The following is a 14,169-nucleotide window of genomic DNA, read 5'->3' as shown; positions in this document are numbered from 1 at the left end:
AGACGAAAACCAACCAACGTCCCTTCCCGGAGCGACCAGCGATCTCGAAAAGCCGCGCAGTTGGGTCTCGCCTTCCTCTTACTCAGGAGGCCGGACGCCAGGTCTCCCATAGCAACTGCGGCCAATAGCAACGGGTGCCCAGCCCGGGCAGTGCCCTCTGCGCAGGCGCGGAGAGGGGGCGATCCTACGGCTTCCGCTCGCGCCCAGCGTCCTTTGGAAATAGGGGCGGGGCCTGCGTGATGGCGTCACGGGCCGGGGTCTCCGGCGGCGGGAAAAGGCGGCGCGAGAATGGAGTCGCAGGAGAGTCGTGGTGGCACTGCCGAGTGCGGGGCCCAGGACGCTGCTCCAGGCCCCAGCAAGGGCCCCGGCAGCGCCGGCCACTACGAGCTGCCGTGGTGAGGACCCAGGCCATCCACGATGGGGCCCCTGGACGTGTGGGTGGGCGAGCTGCGGGCCGTGTGTCCCAGGGTGACGCAGGGGCGGGAGTTAATTCACCTGAGCAGCGCAGGAGGTCCCGGGATGGTGTCCAGTGGGTTATTATTTGAAGGCGGCAAGAGATGTGGGTCGCTGAGCCCATCTGGGGTGTAGAGTGGCCAGTCTGGACTCTGTAAGCGGCGTTTTGATCACCACAGTGTTCACCGATAACAGCTACCCCTTGCCACCACCCACTCTTGCACAGGCGCTCTGCCAGCTGGGACTCTGATGATCGCTGAGCGGAAAGTGTCGGACGCAGGTTCGGAATCGGGGATAGTGTTGCAGAAGGCACCTGCCTGTTCTCCGTGGCTTGCTCACTTTAAATAGCAGCATCTTGGGGAGTTGGGAGGAAATGGTGACGTGGGGAGTCACCCGCCACTGGCGCAGGTGTGGGGCAGGCTCTCTGCTGGTGTCCCGCTCCCTGTGCGCACCTCTCACAACTCTCTCCACTGGGCGTGGTAATGGTTTCCTCCCTACCGCGCCCCCATCCCTCCAGCCCACCCCATTTCTGGGTGAGAACAGATAGCTAAATGAAGGACAGTATAACTTACTGGAATATATACGCTGCGCCGTGCAGTTCCCCAGCCAATGGGGATGATGCTAGTCCAAACTGAGATGGATTTTAAGTGTACAGTATACACTTTATTTCAAGGACTTCTTTTATTTTTTTTAATCTCATTAGTAATTTTGATTACATGTTGAAAATGATAATACTTTGAATATATTAGGTTCTCTAAATTATGTTAGTAAAATTAAGCTCATCCAGTTTTACCTTTTTAAATGTGGCTACGAGAAAGTGTAAAATGACATATGTGGTTTGCCATGTAAATTTCAGGCACAATCCTATTTTAGATGCTTAAAGATACTTCCGGAGAAGGCACTGGCACCCCACTCCAGCACTCTTGCCCGGAAAATCCCATGGATGGAGGAGCCTGGTAGGCTGCGGTCCATGGGGTCGCTAAGAGTCGGACATGACTGAGTGACTTCACTTTCCCTTTTCACTTTCATGCATTGGAGGAGGAAATGGCAACCCACTCCAGTGTTCTTGCCTGGAGAATCCCAGGGACGGGGGATCCTGGTGGGCTGCCGTCTATGGGGTCGCACAGAGTCGGACACGACTGAAGCGACTTAGCAGCAGCAGCAGCAAAGATATTTCAGTGTGCAAAGCAGCCTGTTGCCACAGAGCTCATATTTGATAGAGAAAGACAACAAAGTGAAAAATGGACAAGTGGACCTATAGTATATTTAATACGGGGAAAGATTGAGGGCAAGAGAAGGAGGTGACTGGATGTGATGGTTGGATGGTATCACCCACTCAATGGACATGAGTTTGAGCAAATTCAGGGAGATAGGGAAGGACAGGGAAGCCTGGCATGCTGCAGCGCTTGGGGTTGCAGAGTCAGATGTGGCTCAGACTGAACAACAACAGTATCTGATGGTGACAGGCTCCGGATGGCCTGTGATGAGATGATATTTGAGTAAAGACCTGAATTCAGGGAGTAAGCCATTTGGCCGTGCAGAGAGAGAGCTTTCAGGCAGGGGAACCAGCTGAGAAGTCCCTTGAGGAGGAGTATGTTTGCTTTGTTCAAAGTCTAGCTCAAATTTCAGCTCCAAACATCCCCAGGTGACAATTGTTCCTTCTCCCGGCTTCCACAGCCTGTGGTTTATATAAGCAGCTTAGCTGTGTCGTAGAATTTACTAAGCTCTATCTCCCCTCTATCTCCCCAATCTTCCCTGGTGGCTCAGAGGTTAAAGCATCTGCCTCCAATGGGGGAGACCTGGGTTTGATCCCTGGGTCGGGAAGATTCCCTGGAGAAGGAAATGGCAACCCACTCCAGTATTCTTGCCTGCAGAATCTCATGGACAGAGGAGCCTGGTAGGCTACAGTCCACGGGTTCACTAAGAGTCTGACACAACTGAGCGACTTCACTTTCACTTTCATCTCCCCTCTAGTGGGAAAGCCCTTGATGACAAGAACCATGTCTTGTTCATCTCTGCACCTTCTACTTTTCTCCTGAGAGTTCTAACTCCTGCCACGGCACTTGGTACCCGGAGGGGGGCTGTATGTGAAGAATAAATGAGTAGGACCAAGCATGCTCTCATCTGCTGACCTGGAAGGAGAGGTGTCCCTTTATTTTCTGCAGTATACGGCAAACAAGCTTCTTTGCGTCCTGCTGCTTTTCGGGCAAGACCAGTACCTGGAGTGGGTACCAGCTCAGAGTAAATCAGTATAGTAAAGGGCAGAGGAAATCCTGATGGTCAAATCCCGGCAAGTCTACTTCCATTTCTGTTCTCAGAGCTGAAGAATATCATTTGTCTCTCATCACATAGCTTGCTTATTAATTGAAAGAGAGAAGTATTAGGAATTCCCTGGCAGTCAGCAGTGAAGACTCTTGAGCTTCCAGTGCAGGGGACGAGAGTTTGATCCCTGATCGGGGAACTAAGATCCCACAAGCCACATGGTACAGCCAAAAAAAATTTAATTTTTTAAGAAAGAGAATGTTGTCCTAAGGCCACCAGCCTGTCCAGTCCACAGCCTGAAAGGATGACAGGATAGGCCTGTGGTCTCTGTCTAGCCGGCCCTGCCGGGCCCCTGGCATGAGTCTGCAGACACCGGCAGGTGAGGGGTGAGACGGGGGCTCGGCTGCTTCGGCGTCTGTCAGAGCAAATGAGGTCAGTGCCATGTGCACTGGACTTCTGTTGTGACAGGAAGGCTATGATGCCACAGTGTCACGTTGCTCCAGATGGCCAGCTCTGGCCCTCCTCCAGCATCAACAGGTATTTCTCTGCTGTGGCGGGTTTGAAGCCTTTGGTACACGATTCACATGCCCTTAACTTTTCAAACAGCACTCGAACACCTCTTTAAAACCTGCAACCATTTGCTACATATTTACTGAAAGTATTTCATCTTCTGACAAAGCTCCCAGCATCGCCCTTTTGTGCTTTCTTTTGGGGTAGTGTGAAAATAGCCTCGTCAACATCTTTCTGCATTTTCTTAAAAACAGGGTTGAAAAATACAGACCAGTGAAGTTGAATGAAATTGTCGGGAATGAAGACACCGTGAGCAGGCTGGAGGTGAGTGAGTTTTTAAGGTGATTGATTTTAATTTGTACTTTTTGGCCATGCCATGCAGCTTGTGAGATTTCAGTTCCCCAACCAGGGATGGAACTCCTAACCCCTGCATTGGAAGCGTGGAGTCTTCACCAAGGAAGTCCCTGAAAGATGATCTTAAACATCTCATTATTGTGGCTTTGCTAAGCTCAAGGCATTTGGAGGAAGACAGGCATGAATCTAGAAGAACTAAGGGAATAGGAGATAACTCAGTTTGGAGAGAAACCTAGAAGCTGGAGTGGGTGACTTCAGATGTTTGAAGGGCTGGCTTGTTAGAGAGGACTTACCAGATTGTTTTGTATTCTTCAGAAGCATCAGTGGCAAACTTTCTGTAAAGGCCAGTGAATAGGTATTTTAGACTTTGAAACCATAGAAAGTCTGGGTCAAATATTCTGGGTTTTTTTTTTTTAAGTTTTTTAAAAACTGTTTTGTTTCTTTCCTTTTGTCTGCGCTGGACCTTTTCTCTAGTAGCTGCGAGCGGGGGCTACTCTCTTGTGGGGTGGGCTCTCTAGGGCATTCGGGCTTCAGCAGTTGTGGCTCACCGGGTTAGCTGCCCCGTGGCATGTGGGATCTTCCCAGAGCAGGGATTGAACCCATGTCCGCTATATTGGCAGCCAGATTCTTAACCACTGGACCACCAGGGAGGTCCAAATATTCTTTTATTTTTTAAACAAGAATGTGAAAACCATTCTTAGCTAGGGGGCTTATAAAAATAGGCCTCAGATTGGGTTATCCCCACTCCCCCGCACCGCCCACCACCTTCCCTTCCACCATAGCTTGGCCAGCCCTGCTTGAAGGAACTAATTAACAAGGCAACAGGCTTCAGGGTGACGTGAGCAGAGGACAAGCAGAAATGTTCAGCTGTAGAGCAAGCTTTGAATTTCCAGCCTGAGAGGTCTTTAGGCAGAGTCTAGAAGCCCAGCCATTTGAGATATGACAGAGGGGGTCTCCGCTGTCACTGGGGCTTAGACGTCAGTGGGTACCAATGTATTTATTTATTTTACAGACTTATTTATCTGCAGATATTGGAGTATCTTCTCTGGGCCAGATGCGATGTGGTTTTGGGAACTGTTGATATCCTGGTGAGCAGAATAGAACTGATCCCGAGTCTGTATGAGACTCACAGTCTCACCAGGGTAGTGTTAACAGCAACAGGCCATTGATCAACACTCCTCTAGGGGAAGTCCAGGGGCTGTGGGCGCACATGGGAGGAGTTCTGGAAAGGGTTAACCTGACTACAGTGCCTTAAGCCCCAAGTGGAAGAAGTGACCAAAGCTAAGTGATTGGGAGTCAGACCTGGCGGGGCAGGGGGTGGAGAGAGGAGAGGAGGCTGGAACGGCATGTGAAGAGACCCTGAGGCGAGAGAGCTTGTGTGGCTGGCGGCCCTGACTGGTCAAGTTGGCAGGTGAGCCAGTTTTCACAAGTGTTTCTTCCCTCAGGTCTTTGCAAGGGAAGGGAACGTGCCCAACATCATTATTGCTGTGAGTACCGGGTCCTGGTCCTGTGCGACGTCCTGGAGTCTGGGTTTCACCCCCCTCTTAGATACATTCTTGCGCACAGAGCTTCCTCCTCAAGGAGACTCATGATCACGGAGCCCAGACCACTCCCCTTGACCATGGGAGACAGTTCCCTCCCAACCTGCGGGCTGGTTGCTGTGGAGATTGGCTGCGTGCTGCAGATCTGGGTCAGGACAGTTCTAGGCGGGGGTGAGCGGGTACAGTGGTGAGCAGTAAAGAGGGAGTTCCGGTTCCCTCATTCTGTTGGCTCAAAGCACTTACTGGAGACCTCATTCCTAGGGCCCCCCGGGAACCGGCAAGACCACCAGCATCCTGTGTTTGGCACGAGCCCTGCTGGGCCCAGCCCTCAAGGATGCGGTTTTGGAGCTCAATGCCTCAAACGACAGGTACGCCTTAGAAGTTAGGCCTGAAGGATAGCGCATGTTGTACATTTTGGGTTGTCATAGAAACAGCAACTTTTGAGATCTCTGTAGCACGTAGAGCTTGTTTCACCAGCTTTGTTCTTTCCTTTAATCTTTCCAACAAAAGAGAACTGGGATTGCTGGCTTGGTGATGTGGCATCATAGGCACTTGACTTACTGCTGTAGTTTGTTTTAAGGGAGAGTTTAAAAATTGCTTTTAATTGTGCTAAAATACACATGAAACTTGCCATCTTAAAAAAAAAATTAACCATCTTAACCATTTAAAAAAATATATATTTATTTATTTGGCTGTGCTGGGTCTTCGTGGAGGCACGCAGGGTACTTTAGTTGCAGTATGTGGGATCTAGTTCCCGTTGTTCAGTCGCTCAGTCATGTCTGACTCTTCGCAACTCAGTGGATTGCAGCACGCCTGTCATTTACCATCTCCTGGAGCTTGCTCAAACTCATGTCCGTTGAGTCAGTGATGCCATCCAGCCATCTCAACCTCTGTCGTCCCTTTCTCCTCCCGACTTCACAGTCTTCAGTAGTTCCCTGACCAGGGATCAAACCCAGGCCCTCTGCATTGGGAGCTTGGGTCTTAGCCACCAGACAACCAGGGAAGTCGCCCCAGTTTCCTTTTTAGTACGGGATAGTTGAGGATTATGAAATGAGGACCTGTTGAATAAAATGTCTGCAAAGCCTGCCTTTGGCTATTCCCTTGAGGACGTGGCTCTTCACGCTGCAGTGTTTTCCTGGTTTGGGTGATGTGTGTAGACCGGAAACAGGCTCTAAGTGCAGCTAACTGCTCACCCGCCATCAGGAGCACACCTGCAGTTGCGCCTTTTTGTAAATGCCAGTTCCAGGTAGCAGATAAGAATTGACTCAAGCTTACCATTACCTCCTTTTCTTCTCACCCATATATCATCAGACTCACTAGTTTTGAAAACTTTAGTGACTCTTCATTTTGTTGAAGAGAGGATAGCCCATAATTGCAAATAAATGTAATTTTAGATTTAATAGAGTGATGAGTACCATGGTGTTTTTTTTTGTTCCTTTATCATCTATTTCTTTCCAAGTCACCTTGTCAAACACACCTGCCTTCAGCTTTTGATCACTTACAGACTGTATGTAAACGTGGGTGTTCAAACCTCATCAAAGATGAATGAATACTGTCAAATGTTCTTTTAGCAAAATGGGATGGTCTGTGTTCTTGTTACCAGACATTGGGGAGCTAAGTCCTTCCTGTTAAGTGACTAACTGGATGAAAATATGTTCAGGTTTTGTCCTTAGAAATATGTCACTCCTCGATTCTTTTTTTTTAATTAATTAATTTATTTGGATGCACCGAGTCTCAGTTGTGGCACACGAAATCTTTAGTTCCGGCACGTAGGATCCAGTTCCCCGACCAGGGACTGAACCCAGGGCCCCTGCACTGGCAGCCCGGCATCTTAGCCACTGGACCACCAGGGAAGTCCCACTCCTTGATTCGTAAGGTTGAGAAAATTCATGGAGGATTTTGGCATCCAAGGACTCTTAAACCCTGAAATTTTGTCTGTGTGATCAATTTCACTGTCGTCATCAGAGTCTAGAATCCTGTCTCCCTGCTTCATATTCTGACTTGTCTGATAAGGGCGAAACATCTTCCTCTGCCGCTTCCCTGTGACATTATGGGTAGAAAATGAAAAATTTTGAATTTTCCACTGTGGTCAGTGAGAGCTTTCAGGTGGTGTATCTGAACTACTTTTGTATCTTCTAGAAAGATAACGTAGAACCTCACAAAACAATAAGAAATGAGGGATGGGGCAGTAGTTAGTAACAGTTTTTCCCCTTAATATTGCAATATTCTAAGCAATTCCATCATCATTTCATTTTCTTATTATTTTAGTCTTTTGCAGCATAGTTGGGAATTATTGATGAGTAATGATGAAACAGTTACTGTGATGATGAAATAGCAAATGTTTCCAGGTACAGTATGGGAGGTGTAAGACTATGGAGACCCCCAAAATATATCTTAGATTGTAAAAGGGTCCAGTGGGCCCATATGATAATTGCAAGATAAAATGAGTTTCATTCCATCTTTCAAAAGGAAGTAAATTTTTTTCCCCTTTGTTGTTCTGAAAACCTCCAAGAAGGAATAAGAGTAATGAAGTGTCAGTCCTTGTAAATAATGAGAGTTGCCCCCAAGAAACAGACTTAAAAACTAAAATTTGGTACATGGTGGTGTCCTGAGGGTTGAAAGTCCCCCATGAAGGTAACTGAATTGGTCTCAGTGACAATAACCTTGTGGCTCATTGTTCCAGGGGCATCGATGTTGTGAGGAACAAAATCAAAATGTTTGCCCAGCAGAAAGTCACCCTGCCCAAAGGACGGCACAAGATCATCATCCTGGATGAAGCAGACAGGTAGGGGTCTCGACGAGAACCCGACACCTTGATCCCCAGGTCTCCTGCCTGGATTTACTAACTTAGGAGGGAAAAGCTCACGCCTTTGTGCTTCTGTGGTAGATTTGCTCATCACATCTTGAAATGCGATTCCATACGGGCCTGAGCCTTAAACCCGATCTTAATTAAGTAACTTACAAACGTCCATCTAAGACAGTTAGTTCACCGTTTGTTCCAGCGTCACTGACATGCGTAATTTAAATGATTTTTTTTTTAATCGTGTTGGAATACACCTACCATAAAAGTTACCATTTTCAGTCGCTTTAAAATATACCATTAGTGACGCTGAGTGGGCTTCCCTGATAGATCAGTTGGTAAAGAATCCATTTGCAGTGCAGGATACCCTGGTTCGATTCCTGGGTTGGGAAGATCCCCTGGAGAAGGGATAGGCTACCCACCCCAGTATTCTGGCCTGGAGAATTTCATGGACTGTGTAGTCCATGGGGTCGCAAAGAGGCTGATGCGACTTTCACTTTCAGTGACAATGATCATTGAGGACATTCACAGTGTTGTGCACTTGTTACAGTATAAATGAAAAACTGTTAAGTGAAATTTAGAAAAATAACAGAGTTCGTGTTCTTTGAAGAAATTTTAGAAGATATGAGCACAATCTTGTTTTATTTCATCTACAGCTTTTCTACACTATGCATTTTTACATAATTGGGATAATAATAGTATAATTTTTATATCCTGGATTTTTCTTATAAAAAGTAGAGTTCCATGTTGTTATAATCTTGTCATCAGCATAGTTTTTAATTGCTGTTTTCTGTTCCATCCTGGGGCTGCATCTTAGCCATTTTCGTAACATTAGCCATTTTATTTTACTGTAACATTTTTATAGCAGTAACATTTATCCAGCACTTATATGCCTGCGTTTGCATCTTGCCAGGTTCTCTGCTGCACACTCAGTGTGTTATTGTCTTATTTGTCGTACCAACACTCTGAGGTGGGCAGTAGCATTGTCTTCTTACCGGCGATGACACTGAGGCTCAGATAATTAGCCCCAAGTCCCCACACGAGCGGATGCAGGAGCTTCGGGGCGGTCCTAGGCAGCCTGTGCCGTCCGTGTACAACCTGCGGGCGTGAGACCCACACGGGGTCCCGGAGGGAGACTCGGCATGCTTAGTCAGGAGAGCTGGCTTCCCAGGGTTCCTTGGAGGGGACCTGGGTCTCAGCTGCAGGCCGCCCCTTGTGTTCTTCTCAGCATGACTGATGGAGCCCAGCAAGCCTTGAGGAGGACCATGGAGATCTACTCCAAGACGACCCGCTTTGCTCTCGCTTGTAACGCTTCAGATAAAATCATAGGTGAGGGGCAGCTCTGCGTGGCTCGGGGTCCTCGTGGCGCTCACGTGGGCTCTTTAGCAGCAGAAGAGAAGGCATGGTACCAGATGGGGAGGTTTGGAGAGTGGAGACGGGTGAGGCTTGTGGAAGATTTTACGTACGAGGGTCAGAGGTGGACTGTACTGTGACCTCAGGGGGTGGCCAAAAGGTTTGCCTGGGCAGGCCAGAACGTTTTGAGGAAAGCCAGTGGGGCAGCAGAACTGGATCGATCAGAGAGAGAAACCCACCCAGGGCTTTGCGATCATGGAGTCGCCGTTGTCACAGTCTGAACTCGCGTTCAGGGACAGCTCCCAGAATTCCGCATTCGTCCACCTGGTGGTTTTCACATGCATCGAGTCTTCCAGGGAAGCTTAAAGAAGCCAGGCAGGTGCCCTGTTCTCACCTCCGCCTGGCTGGGTGGTGGCCTGCCCAGAAGGGCCCCCACACACAGTGTACACGGTGGTTCCGGAGCCCAGGTGGGCCGGCAGTGACCCTCCTGTGGGCTGTGGCTCATGCGTGTCTCTATCCTCGAAGATCTTTTCTGCTTCTGGGGAAGGTCAGCCAAGGTCAGCCCAGGCGGTGCAGGCTGGGGCCTTTATCGGTTGATGATTAAAGTCGAGCCCTGATTGCTGAGTTCCCCTTAAGCACCTGCTGGGTGGCGGGGGAGTGCTGCCCGCAGGGCTGGGCCACGGGCATCGTGCGGCTGCTTCCCAGTAACTAAAGGACCGGCGGTCCCACTGTGCGTTGCCCTGGAGCCTGACTCTCTTCCCGCCTGGTCCAGAGCCCATTCAGTCCCGGTGTGCCGTCCTCCGCTACACGAAGCTGACCGACGCGCAGATTCTTGCCAGGCTCCTGAGCGTCATTGAGAAGGAGAAGGTCCGGTACACGGACGACGGCCTGGAAGCCATCATCTTCACCGCCCAAGGCGACATGAGGCAGGTGCGTGCAGCTGCCGCCCCGGCTTCCTGGACTGGCCACACCCCTCGCTTTACAGGGAGAAGGAGGTGACTGCTGCACGGGGGATGAACATAGCCAGACCAGGGGACATTGACCGGACACACTGGTGGTGGGGTTGCCTCGGGCTTCGGGGGAGCAGGCCTGCAAGGAACGGGTTAAACGCAGACTCTCAAGAGGAGAGAGGGGGGCGGGCAGAGACTGAATAATCTCCCTGGCCGTGTTTCTGCTCCTCGGCAGGCGTTGAACAACTTGCAGTCTACTTACTCGGGATTTGGCTTCATCAACAGTGAGAATGTGTTCAAGGTAAGAGCCGGTGTGGCCGTCACAGTCGACAGGGCGGCATTTACCTGTCGGGGCCGGTGGAACTGCCCAGCTTTTACTTGGGTCGTGAGAGAGACAGTCCCAAACCTGGTTCTGCTTGCTGGAGACAGTGCAGAGAGCAAGTGAAGACCTGGGTTACCTAGGGTGCCCAGACATGGCTCTACCAGGGCTCCCCCTTGGACGGGCCCTGTCCACCCCTGATGGGCCTTTCTTTCTGGTTTGGGCAGGTCTGTGATGAGCCCCACCCCTTGCTGGTAAAGGAGATGATCCAGCATTGTGTGAGTGCCGACATCGACGAGGCCTACAAGGTGGGTCTCCTCGCCCTTTCCTGACTCAGGGGAAACCTCTGGCTCCTTGAGAAGGGCAGAGGGGGTGCTCCCTGGGCTGGGTGCTTTACTCCATCTCATTCTTAACTGATGCTAGGAGTTGAGTATCCTCTAACTGATGCTAAGAGTTGGGTACCCTCTACAGGTGAGAAAACTGGCTCAGAAGCTAGACTCCTTACTGTCAATCACATAGCTTAAAAGTAATCCACCTGGAATTCAGCATCATGCCTTTCTGCTCTAATTAGATTTTCTATGAGAGGAATTTGTCCACCAAGGACGTGAGGAAAGAACAGCCCAACTCCTTGCCTATTTTTTTTTTTTAATATTTATTTATTTGGCTGCATTGTATCTTAGTTGTGACACGCAGGCTTAGTTGCTCCGAGGTATGTGGGATCTTAGTTCCCTGACCAAGGGTCGAGCCCGCCTCCCCTGCATTGCAAGGAGGATTCTTACCACTGAACCACCAGGGAAGTCCCCAACTCCTTGCTTTGTAGAGAAGCCATCTTTGTCTCAGTGGAGGGGAGCTGTGCCTCTCTGTCTTCGGAAGAGCCTGGGAATGGACATCCAGGGACCCGGAGCCTGGTCCTGGGAGCCAATTCCAGAGGGCATCGTTGAAGTTCGGGTGGCCCTCAGATCCACATGGGGTCATGGTGTGATCTGAGGTCATTGGTCTGATGGCAGCTGGGTTCCTTCTTCCTACTGCCACCAAACCAAGCTAGAAATTGACTGGACTTAGGACAGGGCTAGACCTCAGTGGTCAGAAATTCACCTGCCATTGCAGGAGACTTGGGCTCTATCCCTGGGCTGGGAAGATCCCCTGGAGGAGGAAGTGGCAACCCACTCCAGCATTCTTGCCTAGAGAATCCCCACGGACAGAGGGGCCTGGCGGGCTACGGTCCATGTGGTCAGAAAGAGTTGGACACACACACGCAGACCTCTCGTGAAACTGGAGCACAAGGCCGGGAGACTGAGGCAGACTCCCAGGCACTGAAGGGAGCCGTCAGATTTATGGACGCAGAGCTTCCCCAACCCTTGAATGCACCCAGGGAGCCAAGGCAACTGATTCCACCCTGCAGCTGGGTGGGATGGGGTTGGGGTTGGAACTGGGGCCTGGGGTTGAGAAGGCAGGAGGCTGTGACCTCTGTCGTCATCTCTGCCCTGGTCAGGGTTTGTTCAGGCCTAACTGTGCCGTGAGTATGTGTCACGAGTGACAGCTCAGCACAGCTCAGTCACTCCAGGGTGCTTCCTGGGATGATTAATAAGGCGTTTTAAGAGCCTTGGAGGGAGGGGACGTATGTATACTTAGGGCTGATTCTCATTGTTGTATGGCAGAAACCAACAACATGGTAAAGCAATTGTCCTGCAATTAAAAAAATAGTAAACACAAGGAAAGAAAAAAGTAAGAGCCTTGGATTAAGACGTCACAGGGCACAGTGGTGGACTCGTCTTTCAGTATGGTTTAGAACATTTGCAGGGCTCTGTCTGCCCGCTGGGAACATGGATCACCCCACCCTCCAGGACCTAAAGGGCATGGCCCTTGAGCCGGGTTGCCCCGTGGGGCCGATTCTCAGAAGCACCTGTGCTGTGTGACGGGCCGACCCTGGTTCGGGTTTAGCCGCGCCCGCCCGTACCCTCGTCGTCCACAGTTGCACGGCCTCCGTGTCTTTTCTTTTGTCCAGATCCTTGCTCACCTGTGGCATCTTGGCTATTCCCCAGAAGACATCATCAGCAACATTTTTCGAGTGTGTAAAACCTTCCAGATGGCAGAATACTTGAAACTGGAGTTTATCAAGGTCAGTGAGAGTAGAGCAGTGCCTCTCTCCCCGAGAATGTGGGCCACGCTGAGGTTTTGTTTCACTCACAGGCCAGGCGCCTGGAAGATGCTCAGTCAATGGCAGGTGTCGTCCTGGGGGCTGGGGGCTTGTTTACGCCAGTCCTGCCAGGCAGTGACCTGATGTTCCTTGGGATGGCTGTGTTCATGAGAGAGGTATTTATTTACTTGTCATGTAAATGAGATTAATTGAGATGTAGTTTAAATAAGAGTAAAATTCAACCTCCTGGGTGCATTCTGTTGACAAATGCAATCTGGCTTTTTTTTTTTTTTTTTTTTTCATTTTCTTAGCAGTACCCATCAAAGAGCTTCCCAGGTGACTAGTAGTAAAGAATCTGTCTGTCCATGCAGGAGACACAGATTTGATCCCTGGGTAGGGAAGATCTCCTGGAGGAGTAAATGGCAACCCATTCCAGTACTCTTGCCTAGATAATCCCATGGACAGAAGAGCCTGGCGGGCCACAGTCCATAGAGTTGCAAAGAGTCAGATATGACTGAGCGACTGAGCGCGCTTGCACCCATTAAAGAACTATCAGTATTTTTAGGGAACAAGGTAGACTTCTCAGAGTTCATTTTCCAGCTGGAGTTTGAGTTCCCTGCATCGATTTTGAGCAAACCTTTGGTTCAGATGTTCAGGTTTTAAAAATTAAAACTCTTCCCTCACTTATTAACCAGATATAAGTTGGATTTTTTTCCCCCCAGGAAATTGGATACACGCATATGAAAATAGCGGAAGGTGTGAACTCCCTTCTGCAGATGGCAGGGCTCCTGGCCAGGCTGTGTCAGAAGACAATGGCCCCAGTGGCCAGTTAGAGCAGGAGCCTCTCTTGCTGGGTTACGAGAGTCCTTATTGCTGAGAGTCACAGCCTTTGCTTTGGGAAAAGTGATGCCCTGGACCAACCCTGGAGCGCATCTTCCTGGTCTTCACCTTGCTTCCAGCACATCTCCCCTGCTCGTGGAGTGTTCAGACTCAGCCTCAGACTCACGATGGGGTGAGAGGGTGGGAGGAGATCCTCCAGGACATGGCCCCCCGTCTGTGCTTGTGTTGGCATTTTACTAATAAAACTTTACAGTTTTGTAGCAGAAAGGTGGCAGTGCCAGGCCACAAGGAAAAGCAGCCTCCTATCTCCCATGTATACGCCTAGCGTCCTGCAGGTAGAGAGGTGGTTTTCATCATAGATTGGACAGGCTAATCTCAGTTTTTCTGGAAGCCATAAGGACAATCCCACAGGGTGAGGCAGAGTTTGCTATAATTTACCAGCCTGTCAGAACAGCCCGGGGCCCTGAGCCCTTCAGAAAGGGCTTGGCAAGAACCACCGAGGAGGGCATCTCTGGCGGTCCAGTGGTGGAGACTTTGGACTTAACACTGCAAGGGGCACAGATTTGATTCCTGATCGGGGAACTAAGATCCAGCATGCTTTGAGGGGCAGCCAGAAAATTCAAAAAAATAAATAAATAAATTGGGGGAAA

At 49.9% G+C, this 14,169-nt stretch overlaps 1 protein-coding gene across 2 annotated transcripts; it reads left to right on the top strand.

Moving 5' to 3' along the window:
- The first annotated feature begins 273 nt into the window (after positions 1-273).
- RFC2 (replication factor C subunit 2) lies at positions 274-13,716 on the top strand. 2 transcript variants are annotated; one of them, XM_068968343.1, is made up of 11 exons: positions 274-395; positions 3,480-3,549; positions 5,025-5,066; positions 5,382-5,488; positions 7,804-7,905; positions 9,149-9,249; positions 10,046-10,203; positions 10,459-10,524; positions 10,770-10,850; positions 12,548-12,661; positions 13,402-13,716. In XM_068968343.1, exons 1-11 carry the CDS (start codon positions 289-291, stop codon positions 13,510-13,512), a joined length of 1,059 nt encoding a protein of 352 aa, XP_068824444.1. In that variant the 5' UTR covers positions 274-288; the 3' UTR covers positions 13,513-13,716. The 2 variants fall into 2 exon arrangements, with proteins under 2 accessions (XP_068824444.1, XP_068824445.1); XM_068968344.1 differs by lacking the exon at positions 7,804-7,905.
- The last annotated feature ends 453 nt before the right edge of the window (positions 13,717-14,169 follow it).

The sequence above is a fragment of the Capricornis sumatraensis genome, chromosome 3, assembly GCF_032405125.1.
Source record: "Capricornis sumatraensis isolate serow.1 chromosome 3, serow.2, whole genome shotgun sequence".
Taxonomy (NCBI): Eukaryota; Metazoa; Chordata; class Mammalia; order Artiodactyla; family Bovidae; genus Capricornis; species Capricornis sumatraensis.
Note: the sequence above shows the minus strand (reverse complement) of the source record. Positions and strands in the feature narration are given on the sequence as shown.